This window comes from Mastigoproctus giganteus, chromosome 12 (genome assembly GCF_048544385.1).
Source record: "Mastigoproctus giganteus isolate SK-2022 chromosome 12, ASM4854438v1, whole genome shotgun sequence".
Classification (NCBI taxonomy): Eukaryota; Metazoa; Arthropoda; class Arachnida; order Uropygi; family Thelyphonidae; genus Mastigoproctus; species Mastigoproctus giganteus.
In genome coordinates this window covers 138,028,750-138,046,475 of record NC_143586.1, presented here as the reverse complement: position 1 = coordinate 138,046,475, position 17,726 = coordinate 138,028,750, and the positions used below count along the sequence as shown (strand labels likewise).

At 37.9% G+C, this 17,726-nt stretch overlaps 1 protein-coding gene across 2 annotated transcripts in view; it reads left to right on the top strand.

The window, feature by feature from the left end:
* The window catches only part of LOC150077452 (uncharacterized), a 75,713-nt gene that overhangs the window by 37,699 nt on the left and 20,288 nt on the right, over positions 1-17,726 (top strand). The window contains exon 3 of one of the 2 annotated variants that reach the window (XM_090386868.1): positions 6,333-6,508. In XM_090386868.1, the coding sequence (XP_090242994.1) occupies positions 6,333-6,508 (176 nt within the window). Of the gene's footprint in view, positions 1-6,290; positions 6,509-17,726 lie in introns of both variants that reach the window. The other variant, XM_090386867.1, reaches the window with a different exon arrangement.

Here is a 17,726-nt window from a genome sequence, read left to right as displayed (position 1 = left end):
TGCTGTACAAATTGGAGCAGTGTTGGCATTAAGGGCAACTCAAATATACCTTTATATGGATAAAGGTATATTTTAAGAGTAGCAGAAGAGTAGCAACATTAGTGAGAGGAACCAAAAGGTGCTTTTACTATGCAAAGGCTTCCGTTTTACAAGCCTTTTACATGATATGGAGACTAAACATCTGCAAGGGGATCTGATTGAGGTGTTTATGTTTTTAGAATGGGTTGATTAAGCTTTGTGTCAATGGAGTCCTTCCCGCACATGAGGGGGACATAAATTCAAATTGAGAAAGGATGGTTGTAGGATAGATGTGTGGAAATTTGCCTTCAGCCAGCCTGTAGTTGTTTATAGTAGTTTCAGTTAAGTTTTTGAACAAACTTCCATCTGATGTTGTAGAAGTGAGTAGTTTGAATAAATTTTAGGAGGAACTAGACAAACTGTTATAGGGGATGAACAGGTAATATGGGAACTTTTTTTTTGACTCATGCTATATTTCTTGTAAAGTAAAAAAAAAATCTGTTATACTCCTGTACGACCACATCGGATCAAAGGAGTTTACAAGATGGAGCACAAGGACATTCAACTGTATTTGATAGTCACGAGGCATGTACCATGGTCACTCAAAGCGCGTGCACTTTTGTACACTGTGTTGTGTTACAAGAAGAGACACGACTCACCACGGACGTCAACAACACACAGGTGTCCCACGTGTGTCCTCTAGCTGGTTTTTAGACTTCTTTTGTTCCATTCAAGGTAGACTTTTGACACCACAGAACTGCAGCACTTAACCACGTCACGGTGGCTGTTGTCGAGATATTGGCACCTGCACGTCTTGCCTCCAACGATCATTTCACATTTGAACAGGCCGACCAATATTTTTCCTCTCAGGCACAAACTGATCGCCACGTGTGTGAACTGTAAGCCGTTCCCTACTTTGAGCCTTCATCAGCATCACAGATCTACACAAGAGGGGTGGTTACTAATACAAAGACAACTAAGCATGCTGACAATAAATATATATATTTTTTTACTTGATATTAAAATCAACTGAGTGTTTTCTTTTATTATATAAAGATATTTTCTGTATATTTAAGGACATAAATAAATGGCTATCATTTTTTTTGAATCGCCTTGGGCAAATTATAATAACGAAAATGGTTAAAAAATGACAGCCATGCAGATTTAATGGTAAGGAGAAAAACAATAGGCTTATCTACTCCATATTCTCATTGTGGAGTAAGTGAGAAAATTGAAGCTAGTGAGTGACTTTTGAGCCGCTTTTTTTTTTTTTTTTTTATCTTACTATAAAGCAGTTCTAGCAGAAAATCATGCTCCTGTAATCTAGGAATTAATTTAATTAAAACGAATGAGAATTACTTTGGAAAAGGGGTGTTTAAGAATTACACAGAACAAATATAGAAGCGTATTCTACAGGAGTATATTCTACATGTAAAAGTAAGAAAAGTTCCTATTAACATGTTTCAAATCTTTATTTTCGAGACTTTAATCATAAATTAAATTAAACGAAACTGAAACTAATAAAAATAAAATATCTAAAGTAGCTGTTTAAAGTGCCCTTCATTTTGTTCGATGCAGCATTCAGTGCGACGAATCCACAATTAATTCCCTGGCATATCTTATCATTTCAGAAAAATTCTTAAAATAGTTTCAGTATCTTCCAAGATGCGTTACTGTCATGCATCGAATTGTCGCATGCACTGAAGTGTCTGCCGACCGGGCTAGCCGAGTGGGTAAAGTACCTGCCCGGCAACCCAAAGGTCGCGGGTTCGATTCCGCCTGGGGCTTGGATCAAAGTACTGCAAAAACCTTGGGAGGTGCAATATGGCCACAGAAGCCGATGCGCCAACAACTACCAAATCAAAAAAAAAAAAAAAAAACTGAAGTGTCTTACAAAGAATTGACGTGATCCCGTTGAACCTGAAACTCTCAATTGACAGTCACGTTGACACTTCTAGCATGCACTGTGCTGCACCGGTTACTCACTGCTGGGTGATTGCCTTATGTAGTAGAACAACAATGTTCTTGTCGGTGTTCGTCTGTATGTTTTGAAATATTTAAAGCCCGTTTTGCACTGTCATATTTTTATGACATAAAAGTTGAACATAAAAATATTTTGTCATTTTACACTGTTTTGCAATTTATCATTAATATTTAATTTCTCGGAAATTAAATCGGACTTTTGAGATATACGTTTATAAGAACTTTTTTCCCTTTTTCTCCATATTTTTAGGCGTACAATATGTTCCTAAATTAGTTCCATGCAATTTTGAAACGCCCTGCACAATGAGTATCTCGGGGCAATTTGAAATATTCAAGCAGTTGTTTCTCGAACTGTGGTCATTAGAACGGTTGCAGTTAGGGGTTATATAGTAAGTAAGAGTATTTAGGGTCAAGCGGCACCAGGGGTTTCCCCCATCCCCACGTAGTTTACGTTGTGGTGTGTTACAGTACGCTGTAAATGCCAGAGATTTAAAAGTATGTGTGGTCTTGGATCATTTAATGTCGTGTACTGTTGTTCTTCTGGTCGATTAGCCGCTGGACCCTTGTTGAGGCCTAACGTTGCCCCACTTACGCCCCGTGGAGGCAGACCACGAATCCAGTAGCTTATATATATTCTGGCAGGTCCTGCCACCTATTTTCCTGAGATTTCGGTGGCTAGGACCTAAAAAAAAATATATATATACATACATGTATAAAACACACACACACCCTCGTTAGATTTCGTGGGGTTTGAAAAGCCGAAAATCGGATGTAACATATTTTAGAAGTATTTAAGTTTCAACGTGTGGGGCTTTCGCTTGTGTACAGGTAGAGTGGGGGCAGAGAAATCGGAGGCTGAGGGAAGAAAGATAGGAGTATGGGGCCAATAGGAAAGGCGGCCGCGGTTTTGTCAGGGGGGAGGGGACGGAAGACAATCTACTCCCCCCGCCAGGGAGTAGGAGTGAAAGATGAACCGCTTAGAGGAGCGGCTCAGGTCGTAATGGTGCGTGCAGTTAAACTGCTGGTTCATCAGCTAGGTTGTAGTCTTTCCTGGGACATCGTCCCGTTGATAGTTACAGGTTTCTTGTCTGGTAATTGTCCTTCTTGGGGTAGGATCCCGTCCACGGCTTCTAGGTCCTGTTGGTTTAGCGTCGCATACAGTCTCCCAGTTTGTTCCATCCCGGTAGATGGTCATTTCCATCTTCCTCCTAGAAAAGAAGTCCTGCGGACTGAAGGCCCCACACTCCTCCTGTGTGTCTAGGAGGTGGTTTTCTTGATTGTGGGATAGGTATCTAATTTTTGTGATGACTCTACATCTGAGATCTTCGTAGTTTTCGCACTCATGCATGACATTAGCATTAGCATTAGTAGAGGCATTTGATGCAAGAAAGCAAGCTTATGCAGCATCAGCCAAAAAAAAAAAAAAAACCACTTCCACTTCACCCCTCTGTTCGTTCACATGGTGCCAGGTTTCCGGTTCTCCACAAAGGCAGAGTGCTTCTTCGATGATGCCCTGGCCGGTGAGGAGAAATGTGGTGCTAAGGTCTGGATAGTACCATTTGGGAGGGGTTATATATCGTTAAGCCGAAGATTTTCTTTCAAATAATAGACAATCATTACCCCTCAATAAAATTCAAACACCTTAAAACTATATAGCAATCGCCGAGTTAAAGATCTAAATTGAAAAACGGTTCTTTCTGAAGCATGACTTATGTTCAATTAATCGTTTTCGTAAATGTAATTCAAAAGTCGGAATCTGGGTAACACTTATAGTAGCAATAGTACGATAAATGTAGCATTGTATTCAACGAAATTAAATTTTATTACAAGTATTTATAATGCATTTTGGAACAATACTTTTCTATAGAAACAATGACACACTCTTATTTTTAGATATATAGGTTTATATGTAATTTACAAAATGGGCAAAACAGGATTATGATGCAAGACATTCGAAACAGCCGCTTTCAAGAGCAATGCAAGTTTGTTCCCGCGAAATATCTGTGACGATGTAGCATAAAATTTAAGTATTTCCACAGAGGGGATATGTGTGTGCCTTATGTAGGTCGGCCTCTAAACTTCAGTTCAACTCCGCCTTGTTACTCTGTGATGATATACAAAAGTTTGTAGAAAGGCCAGAAGTGAATGCAGTGTTATTTTAGTGTATGTATGTATGTGTGTTGTGTTGTGTATGGCTACTTTGCTACAGGGAAGCAGCGATCACCAAGAAGGCTGCTTTCCAGTACCCGCCCATGCCACGAGAAGGCGGACCACAATTATGTGCACGCTGTCCATTGTGGACTGCCCCCACAGGCAAAAAAGCAAGTCCTAATGGGTGCTAGCATTCCTGCACCATTGAAGCCCCAATCAATAGCACAACAGCATAAGAGCGAAAAGATAAATAAAAAATGACGCACCCACAGGCAGTTGTGAGAGTCCTATGGGTGCCAACATTCCCGTGCCACTGAAGTCCAATGAAAGGTACCAGCGAAAGATTCTGCTCCTGCACAAGAGTGAAAAAGCGAGGGAAAGAAAAAAAAATAAAATAAAACAAATTAAAATACGAATGGGACAGGAAAAAGAATTAAATAAATATTACTAAAATAAATAAATTAATTAAAAATAAAATATGTACAAGAAAAAAATTAAATAATAATTTCGCACCCACAGGGAAAGAGCAGGGCGCTCCAGCAATCCCGTACCACAAGAAGCCCAAATCCTGGGTGCCAGCAAAAGAGTTCGCCTCTTGAGGCCACAATTTCTGCTCCTTAAGGGGCTATAGAGAAACAGAAAATAAAATCTCCATGGAAAGAAAAAGCAAGTTCATATCGTCAGGTAGGTGCAGCCAGTAAAGTCCAGTCAGGTGCGTCCTATATAGTAAATCAGCCCAGGTAAAGCCACATTGAAATCAGTTGTCCTGGGAAAAGAGAAATATCTAGCAAGTACGGTATTCTATGAGTTTTCTTCCATGATTTGAAGTTTAGAATGCATTTCCAATTCTGCACTTCAGCTTACACATGGATATGTTTCTACACTTGCATGAAGTCTGTGGAACAGTTAACATAAACATCAAGTACTGGTCTCAAGATTAAGAGATAGCTGTAGAAGGCGTAGGTGTGTTTGCCAGAGGTCCAACAATTGGAGAAGAAGCATTATTTGGAAAGCCTGAAAGGCTCCTTCAGGGTGAGGAGGAGGGGGGTTTTCTTTTTTTTCTTTCTTGTGGAGGTACTTACTGTGGAGGAGTTTCTTTGATGGCCATGCCACTGGCCCGCAAATTTAAACGCACCATTCGGTTGAATGATAAAAATTGTGTGATAGAATTAGGTCTGCTGGAATCAAATGTGTAATAACTGTGCTTAGGTGACGCCCTCCTGTCACTCACTTACAGCGATTTCACGCACAACCAGATATCAATTCTCCGTGAGTGGAGATAGCAATTTTTCCACTTTATGGAAGTGGAGATCAACGAATTCATTAATCGTTGTGCTACGCCAAATATTGTTTGTGTCTTGTTGCACTTGATGGCTAGTGTCTTGGACTTATCAAGAATTTCCAGTTACCGAATAAAGCTGATTGTGTCTGTTGGCAGTTCTATTTGTAGCAAATCTGACTTTGAACCTGATTTTAAAATCTGAGAGAAAAAATCGGGGTTTTTGTGCAGTTCACTGAGCACAAAGTTGCACCAATCCAAACGATTAGTTCGTCTTCAGGGTAAAGTCGTTGGTGAAAATTGTGATAACCTTGGCAGATAAAGGGTGCATGGAACTGTTCTGCCATGCATATTCTGTTCAGCATCTCGTACACTGCGGGGAGGATATTTTAGCGTGTGAGCAAGCATACATGCTAAAATATCCGCTTCCTCTGCTTCTGGTTGTCTTCTTCGAGGGCTGTGCCACAAAACTACTAATTCTACGCAGACATCTTATTTACATAATTGTGCCGTGGGTTGTGTGCAGAGAACCTCTGGACAGACGTGCGTGTTGTTCCACTCGCCGTACTTGATTACTATTTCCAGTATTCACGAATTTGAATATGCAATCCATGTTACACCGAAATGTCAACGGACGGAAAGTTGTCTTTTTAAATATTATTTGGTGAATCTAGTTTTCCTGTAGGTGAACCATTAGACCTTATTTCAATAAATAACTACTTTATTTAAACGAATCACCAATGGCGTAACCTTTCGAGAGGTTTCCACATCACAATTACTCTAAATGTATTTTCTGTTAATGAAGTAAAACAAGGAATCTAAGTTTGTAAAAACTCATTTTGTTTTATTTTTCTGTCAGGTATTGCATATGATACAGAATACATGCCATCTGACATTTCAGATATGCCGGTGAAATCGCATCGTGTTGCCGATTCTCTTAACCACACGAGCCATCCTCTGCTTTATGATGTGGAGCTTGTGGCACTCATTGTAGTGGGAGGCGTATTCGCATGTGCCATAGCTATTTTCTTGATGGCCACTCTAATAAATAGAGGCTGCAGCAGACGCCACAGAAAGGTGAGATTTGTTTTTATTTAATACCATTGCTTTTAAAGTCAGCCATGATTTTTGGGTGAAGATTACCTTTTTTGTCTGTGTGTTTATTATTTCTTATTTTATTTTCCTTTTTTTAATTTATGTATAAGCTGCTCGATTTTATAATCACTGATTGTACTTTTTTTTCGCGTTTATGCTCGTGGTTTTTTTATTTATCGACTTTGAACAAAAATCCCCGAAGAATAATTTTAAAGTTACATTTCTGGATTTGTATTTATAAAGATCCTCAGTATCTTTAATATCGCTTCTAGACATCTCTTTACACTTATTACCTACTCTTGCTGGAGAATTATCTCATTCATATTTAACTGTACCCTCATTCTGAATATACCAATTTGTGAGCAAGGGTAGATCATATCTTATTCTAGTGCCAGTCCTTAATGTATTTTGTTCATGTTCGCATGCCAATCGGCCAAAAACACTTCGTTGACCAATAGGCATGGATTATTATTAAATTGCGTGGAACACTTTTAAGATTTTTTTTTGTTCTTATATTTAATGTAACGTTTTAATGCGCAAACAGAATTTTTTTTTTAATTGTTTTATCTCGTCTTTTAACGAAATGATGATCTTTAATTTACTAAAACCGTGTTCGTGATGAGAAAATAATTTATATTTTTGCTTTATTCTACTTTAGAGAGAATCTTATATCTTTATTAGTTTCTTTTTTCCCCTTTGATTACCGGTCATCCGCAGACACGCACATATTTCCATATTGAGTCAATTTGCTGATGATAAATATCTTTTAGTCACAGGAGTCAGACTTGTTTTTCATTCATGTGTAACGTAGTGGCATCGCCAGAATTTTTAATTTTGGAGTACTTCAAAAAATAGTATATGGTGGGAAAAAGGTACAGGCGCTGTGTAAAAAAAAGAAGAAAGAAAATATTTTCATTTTCTGCTACATTCATAACTTCATATTAACATTCTGTCCTCTAAATTGGAAAATGGGATCTGCTCTAATATCATAACCTTCTGGATTATTTTGGACAATTCTAATTCATTTTTATAGAATGGCATCATTTGGAAGGAAGTTTTAGGTTAAATGGTGTTTACGTTTTATAAAAAAATCCCAACCGAAAGCTTGGGGAAGTCACGAAAAAATAACTTAAATTCAAGTACACTGACTCTAGTCATCGTAATGGTTGAAAGAGTTCCTGTCATCTGTATTACAATCCCATTCACAGATAAATCAACTATTTTTTTTTATTCTTCTGTATACAGCCATTGATTTCATTCAAGTGCATGCATTTCTGTAAATATATTCAATGGAAGTTATCCTTTGCTTAACCTTTCGGTTGATTCAAGTCAATACAAAAGAGCCCATTGTGACTGAATAACAAATCAATATCTGTATGTTGGATGCGTGTGTATCGAGGTGTTTTCATGCTTATCATGGTCCTGATTTGCCTCTCATCGTCCAACTTTTCTGGTCACGAAAGGAAGTCGTGTGTTGATGCTTTACTTCATATAATAACACTTCCGTTGGGGAAGCGCTTAGCGAATGTATTTTTAAATCGTGCACGCGTTGCCAAAATCATACAATATAGCACACAACAGGAAGGATCAGTTTTCAGTAATCATTGTTATCTCGGGTTACTAACCAAATGTAGCCTACTCTTAAGTCCCACAAGTTACCCTACCCAGACGAAAATCTAACTCTTGTGCTGTTAGTTGCTATATGCCGGGCACAAGGGCATTGGATTCATTTTGAAAACATAGTATAATTAGAAATTAGTTAATCATTTGTAGCTTCATTTAGAGAGGTGGGTATTGTCAGTGGGCACCACCCAGACGGCACTGTTTCAAGGCTTATTGGCCTATCGTCTGGGTGGTGATGGTGCCCAATGAGAATAAGTAACAATAGTCTTATATATTAGTGAAGCGTTACTTATTCGACGTAGTGCAATACATGGTATTGCACTACGTCGAATAAATACTCGTTGTTGAAGGTAGTTACAATATGAGATACAATTAAATCGATGCCTTTACACTACTATTGTAGTTTATTTTTATGAGCAAACTATGGTGGATTTACAACAATATAAAAGAATTCCAAATACTTTTGAAGAATATCTGTATGCAGATAATGTAATCTCTTGTCATTCACAGAATATGCACTCTATAGAAAGACAGCTTCATACTTCAACAAACAAAACAGCGTTTGTGATGGCATGCAACAGCTATCTCTTCTCTAACCAGTAATTCCATTGTTATCCACTTCTGTTAGAAACTCAGCTTACGTCCTGTAATATAAAGCTCATCTGATCACAGTAACCAACTCTGTTCGCTTCCTGCGCCTAATATTATGTAGCAAAGCTCACCTGTGCATCATACATCACACGAAATTCCTAAAAGTATTACTGAAAAAACATGGGATGCTGATCGTTCCACCCTATATCTATTTCAATCACTAATCGGGTCCATTTGGATTATGGAGCTCCTGTTTGTAATTCCGCTAGAAAAAGCATTCTTATAAAATTAATATCATCCAACACAGCGGCCAGAAAATTGCTTTGAGAGCTTTTCGAACATCCCCAGTGAAAAGCTTTTTATATAGAAGCAAATCAACCTCAGCTACACCTCAGAAGAGAAACCTTATTTTCAATTATGCAGCTAAAATTCAATCTTCACCTCCTAGCAATTCGCTGTCTTGAAAATAAAATGGCTGCCATACATTTTACAAGCCTCTTCTCCCATCCATTTAGAAATTGTATTTAAAGTCCAGAACATTTGTTGAAAAATCATTGAAATAAAATCATCCCAGTCAGAAAATTATTTCTTGATCCAACTATCGATCAGTGCGATAAATAGTTGGGTCAAGAATAAGTCATTGCCATATAACACGAGTCATCATCATCATCAGCCATTTTCAATCCACTGCAGGATGAAGGCCTCTCCAGCAACTTTCCAGTTCCTTCTGTTTTGAGCACTGGCCATCCATTTACTACTCAAAAACTCATGAATTTCATATATCCATCTCCGCCTTTGTCTTCCAGGTTTTCTTCTAGCTCCTCTTGGGTACCATTCTGTTATTTTCTTAGTCCATCTGTCATCATGTCTTCGAGCTATGTGTCCTGCCCAAGACCATTTTAGTTCTTTAGTTTTGATAAGAATGTCCTTTACTTGAGTTTGCTGCCTAATCCATGTGTTTCTCTTCTTATCTAACAGTCTGATTCCCAATATAATTCCTTCCATTCTTCGCTGTGTAGTTCTTAGCTTCTCTTCCATTCTTTTGGTGAGTGCCCAAGTTTCACTTCCATAAGTCATGCTGGGGAGTATACATTGGTTCATTATTTTACGTTTCAGACAAACTGGGATATTGCTCTTCAGTATGTGACTATATTTTCTGAATGCTATCCATCCAAAATTTATTCTTCTCTTGACTTCCAGCCATTTATCATTATTACAGCTAATAACTTGTCCCAGATAAGTATATGACTCCACCTTTTCAATTACTGCTCCTTCAATCATTATTTCCCTTTCTGTGGCATACTTGTTCATCATTACTTTTGTTTTAGCCATATTCATCTTTAGTCCAAAATCCTTACTAACTGTGCATAACTGATTAAGATTTTCCTCTAATTCTTTGGGATCGTGGCTTATGACCACAATGTCATCTGCAAATCGTAAATGGTTTAGGTACTCTCCGTTCACATTGACTCCTTTCTGCGACCAGTCTAATCTTCTGAAAGCTTCCTCAAGGGCAGCAGTAAACAGCTTCGGAGATATTGTGTCTCCTTGTCGAACTCCTTTCTCGATTTTAAATTTGCCACTGTCTTTGTCTAGTCTAATAAAGGATGTAGCACTCTCATATATTTTCTTCAAAATCATAATATATGGATTATCTATGCCTTGTCTTTCCAGTGCCCGAAACATTTCCTTATGCTATATGGAGTCAAATGCCTTTTCATAATCCACAAATGCCAGGCATAATGGTGTTTTATATTCACTTGCTTTCTCCATTAGCTGTGATATTACGTGAAGGTGATCCATAGTTGAGAATCCTTCTCCTAAAGCCAGCTTGCTCTTTCGGTTGATTCTCATCAAGTATTCTTTCTAATCTGTTAGTAATGACCCTTGTGAACAACTTGTAGATATGGGATAACAAGCTAATTGGCTTATAATTTCCAATTTCTGATTTATCTCCTTTCTTAGGCAGCAAAACTGTGATTGCATTATTCCACTGCTTAGGCATCACACCTTTTCTAATGCGCTTTGTGAAGAGCCTTGCCAGTTTTTGTGTTATGTCTCTTCCTTCCAATTTTAACAACTCTACAGTAACTTCATCTTCCCCCGGGGCTTTCCGATTCTTCATTTTCTTCAATGCATGTTCTACCTCATCAGGAAGAATATCGGGTATGTTGTATGTGTTGCTACTTTGCAATCCATGTTCCCCACTGCTGGTATCATTCCCTCGCTCCTTGTATAATTCTCTATAGTAATCTTCTGCTATTTGAATTATGCCTTCTCTGCTGTTTATAAGTACACCATCGCTATTCTTCAGTTTCAGTATCATTTGTCTTTCTGTATTACTGCTCATGGCTGCTGATTTAAATCCTTTGTTTTCCCTTAATGCTTGTTCTACTTTTCTTGTGTTGTTAAATCTTCTTATGTCCTCTTTGAGTCTCTTTCTAATGGCTTTGCATAACTCAGTATACTCAATTTTCTCCCTGTCAGTGTTTTTCTTGCTCTTCATTTGTCGTCTTCGGTTCATCATGACAAGTGTTTCTTGACTAATTTTTTCTTCTTTGGATTTCTTTTTCCCTATAGGTTTCTTGGGCTTTATCGCTTTCAGAAAGTTGTAATATTCCTCGTCGATATCTTGGTCCTGAGCAGTCTGCAGAAGCTCAAACTTGTTCTTAAGTTCCAGTACATACTGCTTTTTCTCCTCTTCTGTTATTTCAAAGACATTTGTATTATTTACTCGAGTCAGTTTTTTCCTTTCCTACATCTATATCAAGTGTACATCTTACCATTCTGTGATCACTTCCAACATTTACCTTATTCAGGACGGTAACATCATTCACAATATATCTTCTGTTAGTGAGGATGAAGTCGATTTCATTAGTTGTTAATCCATTTGGACTCTTCCATGTCCAGTTTCTGTTCACCCTTTTCTTGAAAAAAGTGTTCATTACTGACAGTCCTTGAGATTCTGCAAATTCCACAAGTCTTCACCTCTTTTATTTCTTTCACCAATTCCAAAATTTCCTATAGTTCCTCTTTCTGCGCTGTTTTGCCTTTTTCCAACCTTAGCATTGAAGTCCCCCATAATAATAGTGTAGTGGGTTTTCTGCTCATCTAGAAGACTCAATTTCAGTGTACATTTCTTCAACCTCTGTATTATCATGGCTCGATGTTGGTGCATAGATCATTATAATCTTTAGCTTGTACGTCTTAGAAATCTTGAATATTAGTCTTGACACCCTTGGTGATGTACTTTTGAATTCCAAAATGTTGTTTTTAAAATCTTTATGGACCAGAAACCCAACTCCACCTTCACTCCTTTCACTGTTTCCATTGGTGTACAGCAGATTTCCACTTGATAAACTTATAAGTGATTCATTTCTTCTTCTTGTTTCAGCCAAACCGATGATATTCCAATTCACATTTTCTAATTCCTTTTCCAGCTCTAATATCCTGTCTTCACCGATGAGTGATCGTACGTTATAACAGGCCAAGTTCAATTTCCGTGCATGGCAGCCTGGTCGTACCCAGAGATTCTTAGCACCCTCTGCTTCCACTCTGATCCTCTCGCTGCCGTAAGAGGGAGAGTGAAAGCTGCTGGGGACTGAGGGCCATTTGTATTGTTGTGCTCTCATTGCTGGAGGGCACGAGTACATTTAGTTAAATGTTTAATATAAAAAATAAGAGTTCACCGGGTTTTTTTTGGCCAATTTGGCTATCTTGTAATTCATTGTTATCTGTTTACATATAATGTGAAAAAATAGTTTTATGTTCTTGTGCAAACGGCTAAATAAGTATTTTCAAAATATTGTTAATTCTTAACGCTACACAATGCCTGCATGTTGCACCTGATGGGACTTGTTTGTATGATATTACTGCCATTGAAATATGCGTTGTTGTAGTAGAAGGGTTTTAGGAGCATCAGCGACTAAGGCGATGTGTCTGTAAATTGCGTGTGTTCTATGGGCGATTTTCTGTTTTTCTGGTCGAAAAACCACAGTTTCTTGGGAGAAAACACCACGCTACTCTCGCCTGAGACCGATTAACTCAGCCACAATGTGAAAAGATCCATAAAAATTCTCATGTCATTGAAGGGATTCGATTGTGATTCTACCGAACTGTGCTACCCACGAGGGCCGAAATAAGCATTAGCTAATTACTTATTATAGTACTAGCCGTTGGGGGGGGGAGTCCAGAGAATCTGAAAAGTCACCCATACTTGGTGGCATCTTCAGATGACTGAAAAATTCGTTTAAAATCATTGCGGTAGAGAAGCACTTTTTTTTTTTTTCGTTCTCTCCAGCGTGCAGTTTTAATACGTTTTCATTTGAACATGTACAAGTATGCAACTGTAAAATGAACTCTTGGAAACATCTTGTAAATACAACATTATATTTCTCCGAAAAATTAGTGTTAAGGTTCGATTTTTGTAATCTGGGGAACGACGGCTTAATTATTTCCATTTGCTTTTATTGTGATCTGAACTACAATCAAATTTATTTTTTCACTAAATTTACTAACAGCCTACCAAGATCCGAGAAAACCACAAAATTGGCATAATTTCTGCATCGAAGTTTTTTTTTTTTGTATTTTTACGATAAAAACTGAGACCTGCAAAGAAAATGCTTTTTCATTTCCTGACAAACAAATCAAATTAACAACTTTCGTGAACTGCAGTTCCGCGCAACCATAAGCTCTTTTGCTATTCTACTACGAATATTATTTGACCCAAATAGGGAAGATTTGAACTTTTTTATGTATTTATAAAAGAGTCCCACTAGTCCTACAACTTCCTCGAATACATTTATGAAGCGCATGCCATTTTTCTCGTTTCTTTGTTTGCTTGTTCACCTTGAACATAGAATGAATTGCTGTGAACTGGGGCGACTTCTGCATCCTGATAAACTAGCAATTACTGCGAAACGGCTCTGAGAGTGATGGAATCTTTGTAGAAGAGCAGTGAATAGTTGATTGTCGTAGTGTGCAACTAAAGTTGCTTGGTGAATGGGGCAACAGCATTGCTTAGAAATCATCAGTTCTTATAAGAATGTACTCTGTTTAGATAGGTATTCTTCACAGAAAACAAGAAATAACGGTTTTATAGAGCTCAAAAATGAAACTTGAAAGGTACTTAACAACCAACATTTCGCTTAAATTCTTATTTTCGTGCCTCACTGATTACAAAAAGAAAAAAAGTATTTCAGCTTGAGTTGTTCGGATCACTTCTAAGCTGAACCAACCGACCATGCGTCATTGTTTTTGTGTTCCATTTGCTCCTGTTCTAAAAGTTAGCTTTTTTTTGTATTGCAAGATGAAAATTAGGACTTTTCGAGTGGAACACTTTCTGACACTACCCCAGCCATGTAATGACCAACTCAGCATTATTGGTTTAAAATCGAAGGAACATTTTTTTATTTAACTCAGTTTAGTTGCATAACCCCCTGTAATAATATAAGCTAGACGAGTAGAATTGTTTCTTCTTTACAAATTGTGATTATAGCAGGATATTAATATTAGCACACAATTTGAAATAGCTGTTTCATTAAATGTTACTAACGATACATTGTGCTGAACTGATGTTCATCATCTTCGGGGCAGATGTACAGTTGTGGAGGTAGAACTGAACTGCAGAACCTGCAGGGTAAGGTCTTATTGACGTCTATAATTTCTACCTCCTTATAATTTTTTGCCATCACCGCATTTCTATATTTCTCGTCACTGCACAGTTTTTCGTAATCGAAATTTAGTGCATTCCATAGTTTAAAGGTGTTTGCGGGAAACATACCTTGTAGGAAAGCTGTGTGTGTGTTTCGGCAGAAGAAGAACCGGATGTTCTCCATCTTTTGCAGCTCTCTTGGATTGAGCTTGATTTACGAGATGGTATATATCTAATGTGTCCATTAAGACGGGAAAAGAGTTGAGCAGGGTGATAATGTTTCTTTCTGTTAGAATCTATTTCCATGGGTCATGCTTAGAGTTATAAATACGACTGACTGACTTCGACCTGGTAAAGAGATTTTATTTATGTAGCCTTATTAATCCATCTTAGAACCCAAGTACTCTGTAGCAAGGTATTTCTTAACGTAGGGCTGGGCAGCGAATGACCAAATGGATGACGCATACAAAATAACCGGAGTAAGGCATATTTGTATATACTGTAGGCCACCAGCTTTGTGTTCGTTACACCCAACAGCTCCTGTCCCATGCTGCATAATGCCGCAAAGGTCTTTGCTTTTGTATCACTAAAATGGCTTTGAAACGAAAGATTTTCGTCCCGGGTTAGACCCAGGTCAGTGCGTGTTTGAAGTATTCTGTACGGAGGCTTTAATGTTATTCTTCGACCGTTTTCTTTTAAAGGTCATTTGGACAGATTTATCAGTGTTGATCTGTAGACCAATCATGATAGGTAGCTTTCGAAACAATCTGGCTTTTTGTTTATTTCTTCCTGGATTGGGAACGTTGATCTGTTAAGACAAATTTTAATGTCATAGACATAAGTGAGAAGTCTGAATTATTGAACAGGAAGAGTTCTAGTGTGACCACGAAGAACAGTGCGGATAAAACACTTACTTGTGGGACGCCCAATGTCCGTATAATTTGGACGTTGTGGTAACAAACAATGCACCGCAGCCAGAGGGTGGCTTTAATGATTTCTAGGAGATTTATTCGGATGTTAAAATACTGTTATAGAATGGATAAAATTGCTGGAATGCAGATTTCGCATCCGGAAGCATGGCGTCCAGCTAGTTTCTCTCATGAAGGGCATGCTTGATTTTAAATAGGGCGTCGAGTAGGTTGGAGGTTGTCAACCTTTTAATGATACATGTATGTAGATGCTGAGGTTTATGACTGAAAGTGGTTCACAAGATCGGAGTAGATAAGCTTTTCAAAATCTTTAAGTAATGAGCATCGAATAGGTCGTAGGTCTCTCTGGTGCTTGGGGTGTTCATCCTTTGGCATCGGCTTCACTGTATATCGGCTCCGGACATCTGGGAGTGAAACCGTCTCCTTTATCCCTTGGAAGATACAAATCAGAGGGTCTACTAAGAAGGGGGCTACATATTTTTAAGAAATATAAAAGGCTAACTATTAATTTTTTGGTAGCTTATTTCTTCAGCAGGAATGAGTCTCTCTGCCGATTGAACTACAGACTGAACTTCCAAAGAAGCAGTTCAGTCTGTAGAGACTTTCAGAGACCGAAATGAAAGGGAACGATTGAAACCTGCAAATAATGGTTGAACTTGACAAACGATATACTGCGTATATAGGAGCTTTAAAAGTTGTACATTAGCTCTTTAGTGATCGGATGAGAAATTCCCATCCCATTACGTTTTGGGTCTGTCGGATCTATAGAAAAAAAGTACGATTATAGCAGACGAAGATTCATGTAATATAATGGCAAACGCAATCGAAATATCCGCAAATTACATGCAGCATTTTTCCAAACTCAAATGTAATTAAAAAAAAAAAAACAAAAAAAAAAAAAAAAACAGTGCCCTTCAATTGACGGTGTGTACGGTCCCATAATAAGGATAATAGCGATGTCATATTCTGTGTATCACACAGATATATTTTTCATTCTATTAAAGTAAGAAATAAGTAAGCCGGGGTGGTCCACATTGGAAAATGTCTTAATTTTTATCCCTTAATAAAAAGAAAAAACCAAAATTTAGCACAAGCAATTGTAAACACGAAAATAGTGACGTATGATGGGTCTTTGATGTGATCCATACAGCCCAATCGAAAATACTTTCCCTGATCAACGAGGACCGAAATGATAATTGAATTAATAAGCCGGTTGATAAGCACCTTTCAGATTATATTTTTGAAGAAAGGATCGGAACGTACCAGGATTACTAGACAAAATGCCGCATAAAAAGAAGAAAGGGTAAAATATAAATGCATGGGTTTGTCAGACCCAATCTGATTACTACAGGGATTAAGAAATGGGAAGGAATTTGTCTTATTTAAAGATTTTCAAATGGTTTGTGAAAATCTTGCAAAATAAAATCTTGTGAAAATAAGCAGTTTGTCGTACGTTAGTAAATATGTAAATAAATATTCACATTTCACAGGATTTCCCTACAAACAAAGCAATCGACTTTAGAACAAGTACATTTTCCAGATTTGAAACAGTGATATCTAATGGCCCGAGGAAAGTTTTTTTTTTTACTAAATCTAAACAACTCGACAAAATTATAATAATAACTAAACGAATTCGTAAAAAACCTTACCAATCTTTTGGTTCTTATCGAAATTTTGATTTGTTAATAAGGAGACGTTTAAATTTTTTTTTCATATATCGTGCGTTATGGACGTAGCAGTTCTGTCCAGTTTAGAATTTTGAGTGGAGGGCGAAGGGAAGAGCGAAGATTCTACACTTGGAAAGGGGCCACGGGATGGCGACGTTTACCCAGTATTTATACTATCCTGTGTTTCTGAGACAGGTTTTGCTGAGAGCAAACAAAGTTCGTGACACCGTGATCTTACATCACCTTAACGGCCATCAAATGCCCCACTGTCAAACACTGTCGATTTCCCTTCTTTCGTCATACGCTCCATCCCACCCTCCTCTGGTTATTACTCCGCCTAGCTGTGTTTACAGATCTGATAACTCCGTAGTAGTTAGACCTTCACAACAAAGAGGGAGGCGTCGTAAAGGCGCCAAGCTATACACCTGGCTTCCTTGCATGTGTGTGTGTTGTTAAATGTCAGAGCAGAGAGAATCAGGCGTCAGAGCGCATGGTTTTATTACTCACAGATCCCATAACTTATTTCGCTTTTCCCACGGGCGAATTGTGTAGGTCTGAAAGTTTTATGTGCGTAACAACACTCTTCATTTACTGTATTCGTTATAATAAGCGGTTACATACGTCTTGAAATAAGTCAGATTAATTCATTTTGAATGCGAGCCTACCCAAAACGTACTGCAATGCCAATTGCAATATTTTGATATTAAGTGAGGGACGTTTTTCATTTACTCTGGTAA